The following is a 20470-nucleotide window of genomic DNA, read 5'->3' as shown; positions in this document are numbered from 1 at the left end:
CCTTGGAGTCATCTCACGAAGAACTAATGACAAACCAGCTACAACTATTCATTACACGATTAAAAAAACGCGAAACACAACCTCCTAAGTGCAAAGCCATTGATTGAGCATCATTTGTCTCGTAAGCACGCGCTTAGGAAAATAATAAGGCGCCAAAACTGATATTCTACATTTAGTTTTTTTTTTTAAACCAGTATTTTAACTGACACAACCTTTTTGTTGTTCTCTAATTATTTTTTTTTTAAAATGAACCTTCGCGGCTATCTACTATTTGGCCAGTTTCTGTGGCTGGTGGCCGTTTTGAACGGAAAAACCTTGCAAGGTATCCCTGGTTACGGCAGAAACTTGATTATCAAATCCCTGCCCGCCATTGAAGATTATCAAAGTCCCGTTTATGAAGTGTACATGGAGCCTTATTTATATGTGAGTACTTTTGAAGTATAGTGAAGATAGTGACTGTTTTTGTGACGATATAATATCAAACCTACTTCTATGAATTGATTTTGTTACTTCAATTTGATTATTTACCAAAGATTAAAATACTTTACAGCTTTAGCGATCACAGAGGAATTCGACGAAATTTTGGAAGTATTAAAACGAAAATATGAAAGTCAGGGTTAAATTATTAAACTATATTTAGAGACGACTGCGATTCGTGAAAAAAAATATAGAACTAAATGTTTATTTCAACATTTACTCTAATGTATAGTTTTCAACACTTTTAAACGTTATTATTTTTTTGAGTGCTTACTTTTTCAACTTTAACAGCAATAAAATTTATTGATAGGATGAAAGTGTAATCGATAAAGAATGTGATAATAATGTAGGTACTTTTCTAAGTAATCTGTTTCTTCAGTTTTCTACCAAACATTGTTAGAATCGCATTTATGATCATTTGAATTATTTACTAACCGTTTCTAATTTTGTTACATTTTATATACAATGAAAAACTATATGAAGTAGAGCGATATAAATATAAATAATGATAAGCTTAGATATACAGCGTAAATTGGGACACCTCTTGGTATGTGGTGCGATGACCTCCGAACGGTGGCCGGCAGGAGTTGGATGAGGAGAGTCGAGGACCGGGCTCTCAGTGGTGTGGATTGGGAGAGGTCTATTTTGTTCAGCAGGGGACGTCTGTTTTTTTTTCTATCTTTTATTGCATAGAAACTGCCTACTTACCGTAAATCCGTTAAGGAATTTAAAAATATTTACACATAGGATATATATATATATATAGTTTGTTACACACGCACGTAAATCCATATATATAAATATTTATTATTATTTTTTAATAATCATTCCAAAAATAAATGAAACTGATATTAATTAGAAAGTCGATAAGACGTCCGGTGCATTCGTATCTAGCGATGCACCGGTGTTCGAATCTCGTAGGCGGGTACCAATTTTTCTAATGAAATACGTACTTAACAAATGTTCACGATTGACTTCCCCGGTGAAGGAATAACATCGTGTAATTCAAATCAAAACCCGCAAAATTATAATTTGCGTAATTACTGGTGGAAGGACCTCTTGTGAGTCCGCACGGATAGGTACCACCACCACTCCTATTTCTGCCGTGAAGCAGTAATGCGTTTCGGTTTGAAGGGTGGGGCAGCCGTTGTATACTGAGACCTGAGAATCTGATATCTCAAGATAGGTGGCGCATTTACGTTGTAGATGTATATGGGCTCCAGTAACCACTTAACACCAGGTGGGCTGTGAGCTCGGCCACCCATCTAAGCAGTAAAAAAAGTATTGTACTATAGACAGTAATTAATTTTAAAAGTATTGTTGTTATTTACAACATTTTTTCGCAATGCTTATAAGAGTGTTTAGTTTTAAGACTTAGCTAATATTATTAAGTTTGTTAATATAAATAGACGTTAGTAATAACGTAAAAGTTTGGCGTTGTCTATCTGAACTAAGTATCCGTAATAATACTTTTTTTTCTTTCCTCTTTGCTGGTAGCCTAAGGGATTATTCCAGCTACACGCGGACGGGTTAGGCAAGTAACAAAATAATCGATTTTAAAAGACACACTTGTTCCAGGCACTGGGTCAAACAACATACCCTTTGAACGACAATAGAGCTGAGAAACAGATCGATTTGTCTATGGTAAGTTTCGTGGTCGACTTTATGAAATATAATCCATCATTATTGACAGAACGCAACTAGCAAATTCTTTTATTGAACACTGGTGGTAAAGCTTGTTGAATTTGACGTACGAACTATGTGCTTAGTGCGAGTTTTTTAACATTCTCGATCGCGTAAAAGTTAACTCAAATTTATACGGAGACGTTTGCCGCTAAAGGCGCTGTTCCAACTGCATACAATTTATTTATTTATTTTTTTTCGCGCCGGGGGCCGACCCTCCTACGAGGTCCTCGCGCCTAGGGGGCGCGCGGGGTATGTGAGACTCAACGATCTGCAGGTGTTGAGAGCAGATCGCGGGCCCAAGGATTTTAGGGCCCACCCACTAAACGACTCCCCTGCACTCTTACACCCGACGTCCGATCTCCGTCCGGGGTCAGAACCCGTTCAGAGTAGGGGGGTTCCCGCGGTCAACACTACAACCAGACACGCGGCGCCACCCCGAGGACGCCCGACCGACGGGTCGTCGAGGCGATAGTCGACGACCAACGACGTCAGTCTCCGCGGTACGGCGGCCCTACCAGGCCGCCCGGGCGGTGCCGCTGGTGTTCCGGGATACCCCGCTGGGCCAGAACCAGCCTGCCGGGTCGGAACGCGATACACCGCCGACCGGGTTGCTCTTCAACAGTATGTTCGGCGACGACAACAACGACGAAAATGTGGACCGCATCGCAGTCCGCAGCCGCCGACGCGCCGTCCCGTCCTCCTGGTGCCAGCGCGCTAGAGTGACGGTAGCGTGCGGCGCAGCCTCAACCCCCTTAGGTCGCCCCGTGACCATCACCGGGAGGAGACTGCCTCCTCATAGGGGCTGGAGCTGGACAAACGCCCTCCTCCGGCCCCCGGCCCGACGGCGGCGGCACGGCGCCGAGAGGGAAGAAGAGCTCTCCCTCTCCCGTTCCGCCGCCAACTGCATACAAATATGAGTTAACTTATACGCTATCGAGAACGTTACTGAACTCTCACTAAGCACACAGGTGCCACAACCGTCTTGACTATTTTGAACGCGAAACAATAACCTTGCCAATCCTAAAGGATTACGATAGTCGTTTTATTAGTCCTATTGTCCTGACTAAAAATCCTGTCTTCGTCTGTGCACATGGAAACAGATACACGAAATTTCATGACAATCTTTTGCCCAACTCAGCCTTTTTTATTGCTTATGTGAGCAGACGAGCATACAGCCCACCTGATGGTGAGTGGTTACCATCGCTTATGGACATCAGCCACGCTAGGGGCACGGCGAAGTTACTGCCTACAAAACTACTACTAACTCAGTTTCGTATTGACGTTTGAATTCGAATATCTTTTTTTAATTGGTTTACATATTTATTTCGTTAAATTTAATTTGAATATATTCGGATAATTAAACATTACACGGCTATTAAGCAGCGGCTCGTTTCGTAGTTTTTTTTTGTTTTTTCTGTTTTAATCACGACTCCACGATTCGTTTACTTCCTCGTGAGCTACGTTCAAATTTTTGTTCATTAGCAATTTGTTTTACTGACGAACTAATTATGAATATTTATAAATCGAACTTCGGCATTTTATAATGATATTTTCTTGCATTTTCGCGTTTTTTTTAAAGGAGAAGGCGCCTATTGTTTTCGACTCGACCTTGCCGGCTGTACACACATTGACTGTGCAGAATAAATTAGTAAAATTTCATTCTAAACTACCTTAAGATAGATGATAATCTTAAGATACCTCAGCTATTTCAACTGTTTTAACTGCTATAAAATATAATGCCAACGAAATGCTTAATTCTGGCGAACGTCAAACTGTTTTAGCGAGGCGATTAAAGTTACAGATGTGGACGTTTTATTTGATAGCCTTGTTAAATAGTATAATAACAAAAAATACTTTTATTATTAAAATAGTGTGCGTTCGTATTATTCTATTTAGGTTATATACTCGTAAAGAGAAAAATATATGCTATCAACACTTTCACGCTCATTTGTACGTTCAAAAGTGTATTTGTTAAAAATATTAATTAGCCACTTCGTTCCTTATTTTTAATTAACTTAAAATTGGAGGAGGTTCTGTGGTCGGATTCTAAAAATTGTTGACAAATTTTTTATTCAAAATTTGTAGTGGGGCTTAGTTTTATGAACCACTAGCTGTACCCGTCCGCCTCGCTGGGCATTTAAAATGAACATTATTATTTCTCACCCCCACAAAGATTCTCATCATTAACGCCCCCGCAACTGATGTAGGGAGTCCAACGCTCATTTATATATTAGCCTATCCAATAAGTACATGTATTTTCTACATGGATACCAAGTTTCAAGTCAATCGAATGTATGGTTCGGTAGTTATAACGGAACATTCGTAAAAACCACTGTAGATTTATATACCTAGTCAGGTCATAAATTCTGTCACATGTTTAATGTAAAATAATTGAAACAAGTTTATTCATTATGTAACCATTCATATACCAAAATGAACTTAACAAAACATAGATTCTTATGACATTAAAGTTTATTCAAAATGACCTCCGTGATTTTGAATACAGGCCTTCAATCTGCGCGGCCAGTGGTCTATCGCAGCACGAACGAGGTCCATGTCAATATCGGCGGCTGTCTTAATCAAGGATGTCTTGAGTGGCTCCAAATTGGGATGAGGCTTTGAGCACGCCTTTTCCTCCAAGTGTCGCCATATCTTGTAATCTAACGGATTCAAATCTGGACTGGAGGAGGGCCAGTCTTCGTGCCGGATGAAGTAGATTTCACGCGCCGCCAGCCAGCCTTGTGTGGTCTTCGCTCTATGAGCTGGCGCCGAATCTTGTTGGAATACCCAGTGCCTGTTATTGAACATGGTATGAGAAACAGGTTCCACAAGGTTCGTCAGGACTGTATTTTGATACACAACTGCATTCGTTTTTACACCTTTCTCACAAAAATGTACCTCTGTTAAGCCCCAATAAGAAACTCCCAACCATACCATGAGCGAGGATGGAAAATGACCTCGTTGGACACGCGGACTACGGTTGCTCGCTTCTTCACTACTGTGTGCGTACACCTTATCATTTTGTTTGTTGTAGCTCTCTTCTACGGTAAAAATTTTTTCATCCGAAAAAAGAATTTCCCGATATTTTTTTCCCGCGTATCGCTTCAACAAAGCGCGGCATCTCTTCAGTCTCAGGTCCATTAGACGAGCATTCAAACGATGTCCTGTTTTTCTTCGATATGCCCGAAGCCCTAAGTCTTCATTTAACACCCTTTTCACCGAGGTTCTGCTTAACCCCATCTGAAGGGCCAACAGTTTCTGCTTACGTTTGGGATTTCTTTGAATTCGCGCCTTCACAGCTTTTATCACTGCTGGAATCCTAACAGACCGAGGGCGACCACTTCTTGACCTGTCATCTACACTAGAGTCTTCATTGTATCGTTTGATGGTACGATAAACGAATCTTTTGGTTATATTCAAATTTTTCAGTATGTTAAAAATTTGAATTGGCGCGTAACCGCAACGATGCAACGCAATAACCGCAAAACGGTATTCTTTAAGCGTCCACTTCATATTTAAAAATGAGTAAAATTCTAAAAGTATACATTTTTATTTTCATGAACAATTCGAAATTCGAATTCAATAAACTTTTTTGTGGCCAGCATTCTAAAAGAAAAGTTTTTACTGTGTGACAATACTTATGACCTGACTAGTTATTAGTACAGATTATCACTATATTTTACCTACTTTAAGGGTCTATGATTTTACCTTACCACTGAAGTTTGTGTATATGTCAAGAAACACGACGCATGTTAAATAAATAAATACACATTAAGCTAACTAATTAGGTGGGTAAGATATTTTAATAACATGGTAATAGCAATGGATGCTGTGCCGCGTAGCGTGACATTATCCAGGCTATTAAGTCGGTGACCGACACAATCATGTAACACCAAGGACTTTGTAATTAATTACTGTTATTATAATGTAATAGGTTTTCCCGACGTATGTTAGTGTTTGGTGTAGCATCCAAGTATTTATATAATATCCAATTACAATAAATTAAAATAAAATTATATATAATTTGCGTAATTACTGGTTTTGTGAGTCCGCAGGGGTAGGTGCCACCACCTTGCCTATTTCTGCCGTGAAGCAGTAATGCGTTTCGCTTTGAAGGGTGGGGCAGCCGTTGTACTGTTAAAATTTAAACTTTAGAACTCATACCTCACGGTAGGTGGCGGAATTTACGTTGTAGATGTCTATGGATTCCGGTAACCACTTAACACCGGGTGGGCCGCGAGCTCGGCCTTTCACCCAAGCAATAAAAAAAAACAAGATTAGTACAATTGTGCTAATTTAATTGGAACGCAAATCTTTTGTCTCTGGGCAGTGGTATACATTTTTTGGCCATATTAAAAAAACAATAACTATAAATACTGACTGGGTGGTGGTGCAGTTGTTAGCGCCCCTGACTATTGCGCCGAGGGTCGTGGGTTCGATTCCCACGTCGGGCCAAGATTGTGTGATGATACAGATTGAAAACATGTTTTTTTAAATGTTATCCTGCTTAATTCTTAATCGTACACTGCCTGAAGTGTTTTCGTTTGAATGCTGTTCCATCACCTCGAAGCATTCCTCTTTCTCCATTTCCTCAAGGCGTCCTCGGAAACCTCAATTTTTTAAACTGATACATAGTTAATTGAAAGCTTTTTTTTGTTGCTTAGATGTGTGAACGTGCTCACAGCCCACCTGGTTTTAAGTGGTTAATAGAGCCCATAGACATCTACAATGTAAATGCGCCACACACCTTGAGATATAAGTTCTAAGGTCTCAGTATAGTTACAACGGCTGCCCTACCATTCAAACCGAAACGCATTACTTCTTCACGGCAGAAATAGGCGGGGCGGTGGTACCTACCCGTGCGGACTCACAAGAGGTCCTACCACCACTAATTACGTGCACATTTGTTAAGTACGTATTTCAATGCGGGATTCGAACACCGGTGCATCGCTTGATACGAATGCACCGGACGACCTATCCTTTAGGCCACGACGACTTCAACTTACGCAACCTACTATTAAATGAAACCATAACATTCATAATTTCCCAACAGGCACCACACCACGCACCCGGCTTGCAAGCCGTCGTCCATTTAATCGCTGATGAGGAGTCAGGCGTTTCCGGGGATCTGATCTTCACCCAGATCGTGCCTAACGGACCGGTGACAATCGAAGGGAACGTTACAGGCTTGGCCCCGGGACTACATGGCCTCCACGTCCACCAAACGGGCGACATAAAGGATAACTGCAAAGAGATCGGACCCCATTTTTTTGCTTACTACGTAAGTACATTTGAGGCAATCAGCGCAAAAGTGTCCTAAGCTTATCATACATACATACATACCTACATACATACATACATGTAGTTAGTATGGAGATAATGAGGTTGAAATTTACTTTTAAACTGCTTCATAGGCAAAAACAATACGCGCAAAAATAATGTTTACAAAGCCATCTGTTCTCTATGGGTGAGACTAAAGATAGGCCGGTTTTGCTTCAAAATTTATTATGTTTTAAATAAATTGCAATATATAAGCGCGAATATGAAAAATTGTGGGTTAGGCCACTTTTGCACTGACAGTCTCATTTAAGAGCCACTACGGACAGAAAAATACAATGAATAATCCATAGTTTTGCAAACCATGGATACTTGTATACTGGTATAACATAAACCACTGAATTTCTCGCCGGATCTTCTCATTGGGTCGCGTTTCCGATTCGGCGGTAGATTCTGCGAAGCACTGCTCTTGCTAGGGTTAGTGTTAGCAACACTCGCGGTTTGAGCCCCGTGAGCTCATCTACACGTTGGGGTGAAGCTGAAATAGTCTCTCAAGGCTATCAGCATAGGTAAGAAGAGAAGTTATAAATAACCTAGTATCGGTTTGGTTTGATAGCTTAGTTACATCATAAATTTACGAATACCACTTCTTGTGTTTTATTTTAATTTAATTAGAATATTTATGAAGCAAACAAAGACACAAAAAACTGTACGACTTGCCATTATTAGAAAAACTCACGAGCCGAAACTGAATATTAGGTAAATCAAGATATCAATAACATTAAGAAGTTAATATTACACATATTAAACTATTGATATGAGGAACATTTAAAAAATATTTTGACTCTGGTACAATTGGCTAGAATAATTCGGGATATACCACGACCTCTAATCTCCCTTCGGATAAATGTACTGGGCCCAAAAACCGTCCTTCAGCTCTTCAAACAGGACTACGTGATACGATCAAGGTCGAGTAGGAGTTAAGGCATCTGAAGAAATGAAATAAATGGCAGCTTGTTGTTTTTATTCTAGTTACTTTATCTACCTATACCATTCATTTTTGCAAATTAATAAAATGGAGTTTTTGTTGCAAAGTTTAAGTCATAGATGGCAGTGTCATATAAACATTAAATTTAATGATAAAAATAACAGTACCGTCCTAATAACTATGTTACCTATACGTAAGTATTTAAAACATAGAACATTTATATAAATACTACAAGTCTTCGATCATATTATATTATTTCAGAATTGGTATCTAATCAATTTGATTTTAGAATTGACCAAATAACCAGCCATTGTTTTATATTACTAAACAAGAGATGGCGCTGAAATTTAAAATATTGCCAGCACTAATTTAAATTTATCAACAACATTTTCATTATTTTCTGGAAACCCGATGGTGAAACTCAGGCTAAATCCCTATTCCGCTTAATACTCGAACATGCTGCGCTGACTCCGCATGACACGCCAATTTAATTACGTACATAATAATTAATTTCAGGGTCGTCATGGTGGTCCCCGCGACCCGATTCGTCACGTTGGTGACCTCGGCAACATCAAGGCGGAGGAAGAAGCCACTCTTAATTTGAAGATCGTTGATCACCTTATTTCGTTGGCTGGACCTCGTTCTGTTGTTGGAAGGTAACTTTTTAAAAAACCTGAAGCCAGTACCTCAACCCTAAGGCTATACACATCAAATGTGTGTCACCGCCTGAAATAAGCTATAAACTACACTGAAATAAACTCAACAAAAACACTTACTCGTGGATACTAACCCTAATAGTCAGAATACATATTATTATTCACAATATTAGGAAATTTCGGTAACAACTTAGCATTTTAAGTTGATATTAGTATAGTTGTTGCAAATTACGAGCGCGCGTGGCCTTTATTTGTAGTTGTAATCGTAAATACACATTTTATTTAGTGTGTGCACCCGACGGAGAGGTCAGTAGCTACATACAGCCTACATTGACGCGTATACAGATTGGTCACTCACACAACTAAGGGCGGCGCGCAGTCGTACTTTTCAACAACTATATAGCATGTATTTTATTACTTTTTCAGGTCTATTGCCATAAGCAAGAGCGAGGATGACTATGGGAGGGCCAGTACTGAAGATAGCGCCCTCACCGGAACTTCAGGACCGGCGGTGGCTTGTGGAATAATAGGATACTTACATTAACCACATCATCTACATATTATTATGTATATTGTGTTCAATAAAATTTTATTCTTCTACTTATATAATTCAGTTGCATTGTGTGCATTTTTAATGGCTTATTTTTTCTCGTATCTCTTAGAAAGGACAAAACTTATATGTACAGTTGTCAGTGTTTTCAATAGTTTTCATTGATATGGCAACATTGTATAAATTTTTTTCTTGCTATTCGTACCTTAAGGCGCATATATAAATATTCTACCGTATCTCTATGGAGGGTAGAAGCAAAAATCACTATCTTGTATAAATATGACAAATTGAAAAGTGTATACCTGTAAACAGCAAATTATATTTCAGAGACTCAACAAAATGGCGTTAGTGTAGGAGTTGAAAACGGTATGAATACAACAGTTTTAAACAGAGTGAAATGTGTTAATTTATGGGGCTGTTTTTAAAATATCTCCACTTGCTACTATGACGCCACCATAATTGACTCCCGTGGCAGCGGACACTTTAATATAAAAAAATTGTACTCTTTAGTTCTACCCTAGGATTAGGATATTAGGATGTTAGGATGCTACAAATACCGTGGACTGCCATGAGAACAGACGAGTCCATTCTAAGGCAGCTAGACATCCGAAAAAGGCTCTCTTCCATCTGCCGGGAACGTGTTATGAGCTTCTTCGGACACATCATGCGATCTCCCAAACATGAATTAGATAAGCTCATAATTGCGGGTCGCATAGAGGGCAAGCGCGCTGTGGGCAGAACACCAGCCAGATGGTCAGATTTAGCAAGAGAAGCACTTGGTGGTAGTCTGTACCATGCAGTCGCGATCCTCAGTAGTGAGGAAACGATATAGAAGAAGTTCTACCCTCCATATATAGCTCTTACCGTGGGTCCGAACACCATTTTCATTTTTTTGACGTACCATATCCGACTCTGTCATCGAGCGGGCCGTATTTTGACCATTAGTAGCAATTAATAATCACCAGCCTGTAAGCTGCGTACAAATTTTACGAGACAACTTTTGTTATTACCGCGTCAACGACACGCTCCACGTTTTCGCGAGTACAGCGTTCAATAATGAAATATTGATTAAGTACGTACTCTAATTGAGTGCACACCTCAACTCACAGAGGCCGTTTCTGAAGGCCTGGCTTCCTGAGGTGCTGTCAGCTTCCGAAAATCCCTCTCGCTCAAGTGGAAAACTCAACATTTTTATACGTAACTTGCTGACCCGGCAGACTTCGTAGTGCCTCAATCGATAAATAAAAGACCTAAACTTTTGCATAAAATAAACTTAAAACAAACAAAAGGAATGCGTCCGACAGGGGACACATCAAAGGGAAAACAAAATTGTTATTTTTATTTAATGCCGAGCATTTTCATATTTGTTTACCTTTTAAACCTTCTCTGGACTTCCACAAATAATTCAAGACCAAAATTAGCCAAATCGGTCCAGCCGTTCTCAAGTTTTAGCGAGACTAACGAACAGCAATTCATTTTTATATATATAGATTAATATTTGCTTAGTTAGGTACTGGTAGTAGGACCTCTTGTGAATGCGCACGGGTAGGTACCACCACCCCGCCTATTTCTGCCGTGAAGCACTAATGCGTTTCGGTTTGAAGGGTGGGGCAGCCGTTGTAACTATACTGAGACCTTAGAACTTATATCTCGAGGTGGGTGGCGCATTTACGTTGTAGATGTCCATGGGCTCCAGTAAGCACTTAACACCAGGTGGGCTGTGAGCTCGACCACCCATCTAAACAATAAAAAAAATGCTATATTAATGATTCAGGTTAGATTGTATCACTATTATTTACTACTATATTTTGTAATTCATAATACATAAGGGTGGCATTGGGTTATCTTTTTTTTCTATAAAAAATATGACAATAAATATATACCCAACAGATTTATTTATTAAAAAAAAAGTAAAACATACAAAAAAAAAACAGTCGCGCATGATTTTGATCACGACTAAAAAACTGCACTTAAACTAACGTGATGTCCACTTAAATATAAATAAAGATCCTTAACCAAAATAAATACAAAACGGAACGACCTAGTACGTAGTATACTTTTAAAACATGATTTCGAAAAGGACGCAAGTTACTTCATTGCTCTTCAATATTATGCTTTAGCACCCTGGAAGTACCGTTCATTAATGTAAGAACATGATAATTTTATTAAATCAATATTAGTTTGAGTTCTTAAAAACAAAAAACATCATTTCAAGCTAAAATGTAAAATAAAGATGGCGTCAAAAAAGTCTGATGCGCGCTGATGATGCGAAAAAGCGCGCGTATTTATATAGTACACTCGATAATGAAAATTATCATGTTCTTGCATCATTGAAAATTAAGTCTTTTATTCTTTGAGGCCGATGGAAGCTATGAGACCTTCGACGATCTCGATGTAGGCTTTCTGGGCATCCTCCTTCGAAGTGCCGGCCAGTTTGTGCCAAGCGTCGAATTTGGCTTTACCCTTCAAGTCTAGAAGGCCAGGTCTATCTGAAATCAACAATAATAACATTGTTAGGCGCTTAAACTCGGAATCTTAATTCTCCACCAAAACATACATTAAAACTCCATTTAATAATCACGACTCTTATGGTAGATTTCGATTTAATAATTTATTTATTTCGCTTCAGGTGACCCGTACGCCGTTTCGCTTGGAATAAAACTGATTACTGTCTTCATGTCGTCTTCGGAACTTCCAAATTTCTAGATTCTTTACGAGAATTATAGACTTAGTATTTTTTTTTTATTGCTTACATGAGTGGACGAGCTCACAGCCCACCTGGTGTTAAGTGGTTACTGGAGCCCATAGACATCTACAACGTAAATGCGCCACCCACCTTGAGATATAAGTTCTAAGGTCTCAGTATAGTCACAACGGCTACCCCACCCTTCAAACCGAAACGCATTACTGCTTCTCGGCAGAAATTGGCCGCCCGTGCAGACTCACAAGAGGTCCCACCACCAGTAATACAATTTTCTACAATTTTCCAGAACATTTCCGATGATACTAGATTCGTTTCGATATTCGTCAACAGATCGTATCGGCACAACAATAATACATATAAGCAACAACGATAATCTTAAAATAGAAAATTAATATTCGTCTATACATATAGCCCGGTGTTTAGTAAAGGTCAAATTACTTTTTTTTTAGACGAATACTTTTTCCAGTCAATACTGTTCATGTTCAACGTTGTCAGAGAATAACAGAATAAACAAAATTATGTAACAAACATAAGGCTCGAAAAAAAAAAAAACTAAGTAAAATATTAATGACTAGCCGTACTCGCCGGCATTTAAAATTGACATTATTATTTATTGTCATTACCATTAGGGAGTCCAACACTCATATAAATATTAGCCTATCCATTAAGTACATGTATTTTCCACATGGATACCAAGATTCAAGTCAATCGGATGCATGGTTCAGTAGTTATAACGGAACATCCGTAAAAACCACTGTAGATTTATATATTAGTATATAGTATAGATACATTAGAGATTTAGGCATTATGACTGGATGTGGGTCGTGGCATTGACGTTAACGGTAACTTAACACCAAGCGGGCCATGAGCACGATCACTTATCTATGCAAAAAAAATCCCTATATATCTTTACATATAAAACGCCACACTTCGGGCAATCTCTGGTATTGTCTTTGGCAAAAGGAAGCACGACGTAGTCACCTACAAGGTTTATCGCATTAATGCCATTTGATTTGATCCATAAATAACTGTACATAACTGTACACAAAAAATAAATAGAAAATAACCCGCTTTCACCGAGCGAATCTTTGAATTAAACAGGTGTGCTGCTAATGAATATTAATGTTGCATACGCATACCGCGATGACTTGCCTTCAAAAACATTAAAACAACATTCTAGCATTAATACTATTTTATTTTTACCCGAAAGAGATGTTTTCAAACGTATTAACGCTTTTATATAAGATTTTTCGGCATGCTGTACGGTCTAAGTTATTTCACGGATTTCGACCTTTTTTTTTTTTGCATTCTACATATTATATACCTTAGCAAGAGCATTCTGCCTATTTCTGCTGCGAGACAGTGTGATTTTTTTCTACATATTCGTTGATAGCTTAAGAGGCTATTCCAACTTTTCAAGGACGGGTAGAGAACTCTAGAAAGAGTAGCGCTTCGCTGAATATACCAGCGGATTCCGAAAACGCGACCCAAACGCGATCGAACTCAGTAACTCAGAAGGTGGATTTTAACATAAGATATCTATATATTAATACGTGAAGCAAAAACTTTGTACACCTTTTTACGAAAATTGCGCGGACGGAGGAGTATGAAATTTTCCACACTTATACAGAATATAGAGAAGAAGTCCATAATGCTAATATTTTTTTTAAATAATGCGTAAAAGATACATTAAATCAATAAAGAAAACATTACACACACTTCATACCATGTATTTGACGCACACACGCATGCATACTATTTATTGTCAAACTTTTGTTCTTGGCGTCAAATTGAGAATAGATTAAATATTGTTTGTCTTTGTTAATATTTTTTAAAGTATAGTCTTGGCGAAATTTGTGATTATAGAAGTATAAAATAGAATCATAATAGTGTAAAAACTTACAATTCCAATTCATTATAGTCGAATTTCGACTACTGCGGGACCTCTAGTTAAATTAGATACGTCTAAATCACGAGTGTGATATGGGATAAGATAATTTCAATATGTTGTATGATTATTTATTTTTAAATCGAATAACCAAGAAGCAAGAAATCCAACAAATGATTTGATGTAACAAAAAAACCCAACCGAACCGACCCGTCGTTTAAAATATACATAGATTTTTCTGACTTTAGACATCGCTTAGACAATACATTCGGGTTTTTTTCTTTGGTTATTCCCACCTGGAATACCTCTATTAACATAATTTAAAAAGATATTTCTATGGTACAAATTTATACTTAATTTTTCATGTTTATTGCAAGGCACACTTTAAAAAAGGTAATTAAACTGAGGTTACGACCTCGAAAAACTATGCGTCATTACAATCGGTGGCGCTAACAATGGAAAATCACACTTCTCAAAGCGACTAGTAGGATACTAAGTGGCCTACGTTAACTGCAGATGCTAAAATCATTATTATCTATACATTAATACGTGAAGCAAAAACTTTGTACACCTTTTTACGAAAATTGCGCGGACGGAGGAGTATGAAATTTTCCACACTTAGATATAATAGTTTATATAGGGGAGAAGTGCAGAATTTTTTTTTTTTTAATTGAGCATAAAAATAATTTAAATCAAAAATAATAATTACACAACTGCCACGTATTTCACACACACAAGCTTAAATACTCTTTTGTTTATTGTTAAAATAAATTTGAAGATAGATTTTAATATTGTTTGTCTTTAATATTATTTATCTATAGGGTAGCCTCGGCGAAATTTGTTATTTAGAAGGTCTATGGTCGTCTTTGACAATAAGCCCTTAATGATGTTTAAGCTTATAATTTAAATTAATTATATTATAGTTGAATTTCGACTACCGGGTGACCACTAGTTTTAATTTACCTATCACCTATGAGATTCTGGTGCTTTGATAATGCCGATCTTAGTCAGCAAACATGAGACGGCCGTGATATTACAGACACGATTAACCCAAAGCTCAGTTCAAAACTAAATCAGTTGTGACTTCGTTTTCTTTGTAACAAAACATTTTGTTCGATTTATCGGGACAGTATCCCCTCTAATGAGAAAAAATAATCTCGTTTTTCACAAGAGGGTACTTTCAACACTAAATCTTATCTCGCATTGATTTCGCGACACCACGACCTGTCAGTATTTATCCAATAAGTTACTACCTTATCCTCTACAGTGTGCTTAAATGCGAGTTTCTTAACGTTCTCGATAGCGTAAAAGTTAACTCAAATTTGTATACAGTCGGAATAACGCCCCTAGCGGGAAACGTGGGTAAAAGTTCCAACTCCGCAATTTGAGTTAACTTTACGCTGTCGAGAACGTTAAAAAACTCGCAGTTCACCTCCATACACAGCTCGCGCGGTGTCCGTATTAGTGCTACGAAATAAAGAGCCTTTAAAAATCTATATAAATTCACTACACTAACAAATTGTCCGGTTACCGTCCTCGTCGAACCCGTCGCTTACGCCGAAAGGCTCGACGAGTAAGTTAACCCACTGACACAGCCTACTGAGTTTCTCGCTGGATCTTTTTCCGATCCGGTGGTAGATTCTGCGAAGCACTGCTCTTGCTAGGACCAGTGTTAGCAACACTCCGGTTTGAGCCCCGTGAGCTCACCTACACATTAGGGCGAAGCTGAAATAGCCTCTCAAGGCTATCAGCATAGGTAAGTAAAAAAAAAACAAATTGAACCTTCGATCTAAGTATCTTACTGTGTAAATTTTTTATAAACAAATGACAACAATGCCAATACAATGAAAATATGATCACCGGCCTTGAGATACGAGTTCAAAGTCCTAATTTATATCCTATCGTAAATTATCTACACTTACTTCTTCGATTTTTCTCCCCTACTTGTTCCCTGTTAGCCTAAGAGGCTATTCCAGCTATGCCCGGAGGTGAGCTCACGGGCTCAACCTGAGATAATTTGCTAACACTAACACTAGTAAGAGCAGCACTTCGCCGAATCTACCACCGGATCGGGATCGCGACCCACTGAGAAGATCCGCAAGAAACTTAGTGGGCTGTGTCTATGGGTTAGAGTATTTCTTCGAGCAAGTACTTAAGACGTCGTATTTGGCAAAATTATTGTAGTTTTAAGTATTTCTACGATTTGACTAACCCAACCCACCTTGAGACATGAGTTCGAAGCCTCAATTGAGTCGTGTGGCGACTATTCTAAGAAACGCATCACTGCATCACGGCAAAAAATCAAAATGGTGGATAATTGCTATGCGCCTGAGTTGCGCTTTTTATCTATAATACCACTTTTTATGAATGAGGGATTACTGGTGGTCCGCAGGCCTTTCCAGCTTCACCAGGATGGGTGGGCGAGCAAAGGCTTAGCCAGGAGGAATCTATAATACAAGGCGATATACCTCTATCGGGAAATTAGTTCCTAATTACACATTAGATAGGCATTAAGTCCGTGAGAACGAATTTTCAAAACCCGATATAATCACATCATTCGAAATTAATACCCTGGTCTTCAGATGTCACTTCAGATGATATACCAAAAAGTACTAAAAAATAATAATATTGGCTTGCATAATAAAATAGCATTTGAGCAAGAGTAAACAAGGTTTATTATTGAATGCACCCAGCATATCACGTAGTGATATAACGAATTACTGGCACGGCACGACCTTGGCTTTTTTCCCCCCCCAAGACCGCTCGGCCGCAGATGTAACTAATAACAGAAGGTGATAACTCAACCATAACTTTGATGATAAACGCGAATTGAAACGCGAATCTATATACCATTTTATTAGGATCTTATATTACGCGTCAGTGTGAGAGATATTTTCCTATCTCATGATAATATTAATGCCATAGTTATTATAATAAAACGGAAACCCTAAATACAAAAATAAACACGCATTCAAATAGCATCGGAAATGTTAAATAAAATAAAGTGATTTATAAGGGAACTATCTTCAGGTTGCCACTTCTCATGGTGTATTAATTTGTACAAACATCCGTGTTATTTATTGAAAACAAAAATAAACTTTACGTAAATCGACATCATTTTGTTTCTAGGATAGAGCACCTGTTTTCTACAACATTCAAACTATTAATTAAATCTTATCAGATAGGAACAAGCTCATGTAGTATTATCGCATGTTAACTATATCCTGTGTGTAATCTACACTTACGTGTTCCAATCGCGACAAAGAGCAAAGTAGCACAACGCCGTGGATAAACAGGTTTTAACAAATTTTAGCAACACCGTAAACCTTGAACTCTTAAGGAAATGAATTTTTAGCTCCATAGGAAAGGAAACAGTTCAATCACAGATATAATCTGCAGCAACTTCAATGGCTAGACACCTTATTTTTATTTTTTATTAAACTGGGCCAATATGGATGTAATTTTTTTTTATTGCTTCGATAGGCGGACGAGCTCACAGCCCACCCGGTGTTAAGTGGTTACTGGAGCCCATAAACATCTACAACGCAAATGCCGCCACCCACCCTGAGACATGAGTTCGAAGGTCTCAGTATAGTTACAAGGGCTGCCCCACCCTTCAAACCGAAACGCATTACTGCTTCAGGGCAGAAATAGGCAGGGTGGTGGTACCTACCCGTGCAGACTCACAAGAGGTCCTACCACCGGTAATTACGCAAATTATAATTTTGCGGGTTTGATTTTTATTACACGATATTATTCCTTCACCGTGGAAGGCAAACGTGAACATTTCTTAAGTACGTATTTTATTACAAAAATTGGTACCCGCCTGCGGGATTCGAACACGGTTGCATCGTTACATACGAATGCACCGGACGTCTTATCCTTTAGGCCACGACGACTTAATCCCTCCCAGCTGAAACCTTTACTACCAATTAAAATTTCACCACTATTTTTTTAATGCAAGGCTCACACCTGAAGCGGTAAAATATTTTGGTCAAACCAAATACAGTGTGGTGATGAGCATATTCCTTCCTGGAGGATCAGCATCACAGTGGCATACTCACAATTGATCTGCCCATAGTTAATAGCTGTTTTTATACACTATAAATTATACGGTTAATTACATTGTCATGAATACTAACTGGCTGGATCGGCATCTCCAACGGTGGCCTGTTTGAAATGGGCATACAAGTTAAGGAGTTGGGCATCAGTTGGAAGAGCTTTCAGGTTCTTCACGTTGGCTGCGGCTTGGTCAAATTTCTGGAAAGGAAAGATAATGTTATGTAGCCGCTCAATGGCAAACCTGAAGGATTTTGTCTTTATTTTATCTAAATATTTCCAATATCAAATAAAGACCCTTGAAAAAAAATTAAGATAAAAAAATTAAAAAAAAGTTAATAAAGTATAATATATGAGCAGAGAATGTGCAAAAGATTAGGTAAATTTTTTTTTAAACGTATTTTTTGTGTTTACTGAATAATATCAGTAATGTCAAGGATAATTTTCATTACTAAATTATATTAAAGAAACCAACTTTTCCTATAAAAATGTCATTTCGAGTTAATTAATAATAATACAATCCACATACTGATTCGTACTTTTTACTGTCTTGTTGAATATTCAAAAAATTCAATTCCTTATTTATTTAGGGGATTTCAGTTAAAGAGCACACTAATACTGAAAACAATGTTAATGGTCACATTTGGCATACAAATCAACATACACCAAAACTGGTTTTTAAGATAAAGGCCGGTCACCGCCCTCGTCGAACCCGTCGCTTGCGACGAAGGGCTCGACGAGCGAATTAACCCCATAGACACAGCCCACTGAGTTTCTCGCCGGATCTTCTCAGTGGGTCGCGTTTCCGATCCGGTGGTAGATTCTGAGAAGCACTGCTCTTGCTAGGGTCAGTGTTAGCAACTCTCCGGTTGAGCCCCGTGAGCTCACCTACAAACGTTAGGGTGAAGCTGAAATAGCCTCTCAAGGCAATCAGCATAGGTAGGAAAAAAAATAAAATAAGGTAAAGGACAATGCACCTTCTTGGTCCTTGCAAAATACTTCTCTCGGAGCTCTATCAGATGATATATTTATTCAATGCCGATGAGATACTACAGTTCATTTTATACTTCATGTAAGTGTAAACGTAACATTAATCGACCACCCAAATTTAGATTACAAACTGACTACAACTACTTTTACAGCTTAATCTAATATTTTATTTGTCATTATATTATTTCTGAAGATTCAGGTACTTTGCAGTTTTCAAGCTTAAGTAGAACTGACACAAAAACTAAAGTATTGAACCATCCATGTAATTTTAATTATATTGAAGTCTCGCGAAATGTGAAGATGACTATGACTATAAAATGCAAGTATGTTTATTAATGTGTACACTGGAAGAAATATTCTCAAAAATCAATCAAATAATGTCTTTTAAACGCAAACAAAATGTCAGTATCCTAGTTGAGTTTTATTGTTTATTTTTAAACATATTTTACTATATTAAATTTTGTTGGGTTGGGTATATTTCATTTCTAATTTTGTTTGTATATTTATGTTCAACTTTTGATTGCAACCATGTTAAGATAATTACCTAATTCCAAATTTATTATTAATTTTGCTGTATTTAATGAATCAATCAGATTTTATGTTGATAAATGCTATTTAATTTAAAAAAATATTATTAATTGTTATGTAATACATATTTTTAGCAGGTATGTATTGCAAGTACCTACTTAAAGTGTATTATTTGAACTTTGCACTCTAACTTTGGTGTTAGATAAGATTTTTTTAATGAAATTTATAGTGAGAAATACTTAAAAACTTACTTCTTGGAGAGACATATTGATCAAATGTAGGTAACCTAAAAGCAAACAACAGTTTATTAAAAATATGACAATTACCGCCAACAAGTTCAGTGAAATGTAGAAAGGTGAAATCGGTTATGTTATTTTCGCCAAATAACTGCGACTATTTCATACTTGTTGTTGCGTAAAATTAACGTTAATAAATCATTAACCTACACGTTATTTATGAAATAAAATTTGACATTTTATTTTAATTATTATGGAAAAGTTACCTACTTGTTAAACGACGATACACCCGTCCCGAACGAACACTAGTTTTAGACTGAGTTCATAGATAATACACATAAAAATGAGTCGAATTATACCTACTCAAAGTCAAAGACGATAAGCTGACGTCAATGACAACGACAACTAACCACTGAAGTATAGGTTTATAG

At 37.8% G+C, this 20470-nt stretch overlaps 2 protein-coding genes across 2 annotated transcripts; one reads left to right on the top strand and one right to left on the bottom strand.

The window, feature by feature from the left end:
• Positions 1-120: 120 nt before the first annotated feature.
• On the top strand, positions 121-9697 carry LOC114246992 (uncharacterized). Its single transcript, XM_028179774.2, has 5 exons — positions 121-423; positions 2056-2121; positions 7217-7444; positions 8945-9084; positions 9511-9697. The coding sequence occupies exons 1-5, from the start codon at positions 247-249 to the stop codon at positions 9626-9628; spliced, it is 729 nt and encodes a 242-aa protein (XP_028035575.2). The 5' UTR covers positions 121-246; the 3' UTR covers positions 9629-9697.
• A 1813-nt stretch (positions 9698-11510) lies between these two features.
• On the bottom strand, positions 11511-20434 carry ACBP (acyl-CoA binding protein). The gene is made up of 4 exons (XM_028179770.2): positions 20310-20434; positions 20055-20089; positions 18369-18486; positions 11511-12123 (listed from the first exon to the last, which is right to left on the bottom strand). The coding sequence occupies exons 2-4, from the start codon at positions 20067-20069 to the stop codon at positions 11981-11983; spliced, it is 276 nt and encodes a 91-aa protein (XP_028035571.1). The 5' UTR covers positions 20070-20089; positions 20310-20434; the 3' UTR covers positions 11511-11980.
• Positions 20435-20470: the final 36 nt, after the last annotated feature.

The sequence above is a fragment of the Bombyx mandarina genome, chromosome 10 (assembly GCF_030267445.1).
Source record: "Bombyx mandarina strain Sakado chromosome 10, ASM3026744v2".
Taxonomy (NCBI): Eukaryota; Metazoa; Arthropoda; class Insecta; order Lepidoptera; family Bombycidae; genus Bombyx; species Bombyx mandarina.
This window is presented reverse-complemented; position numbering and strand designations above follow the sequence as displayed.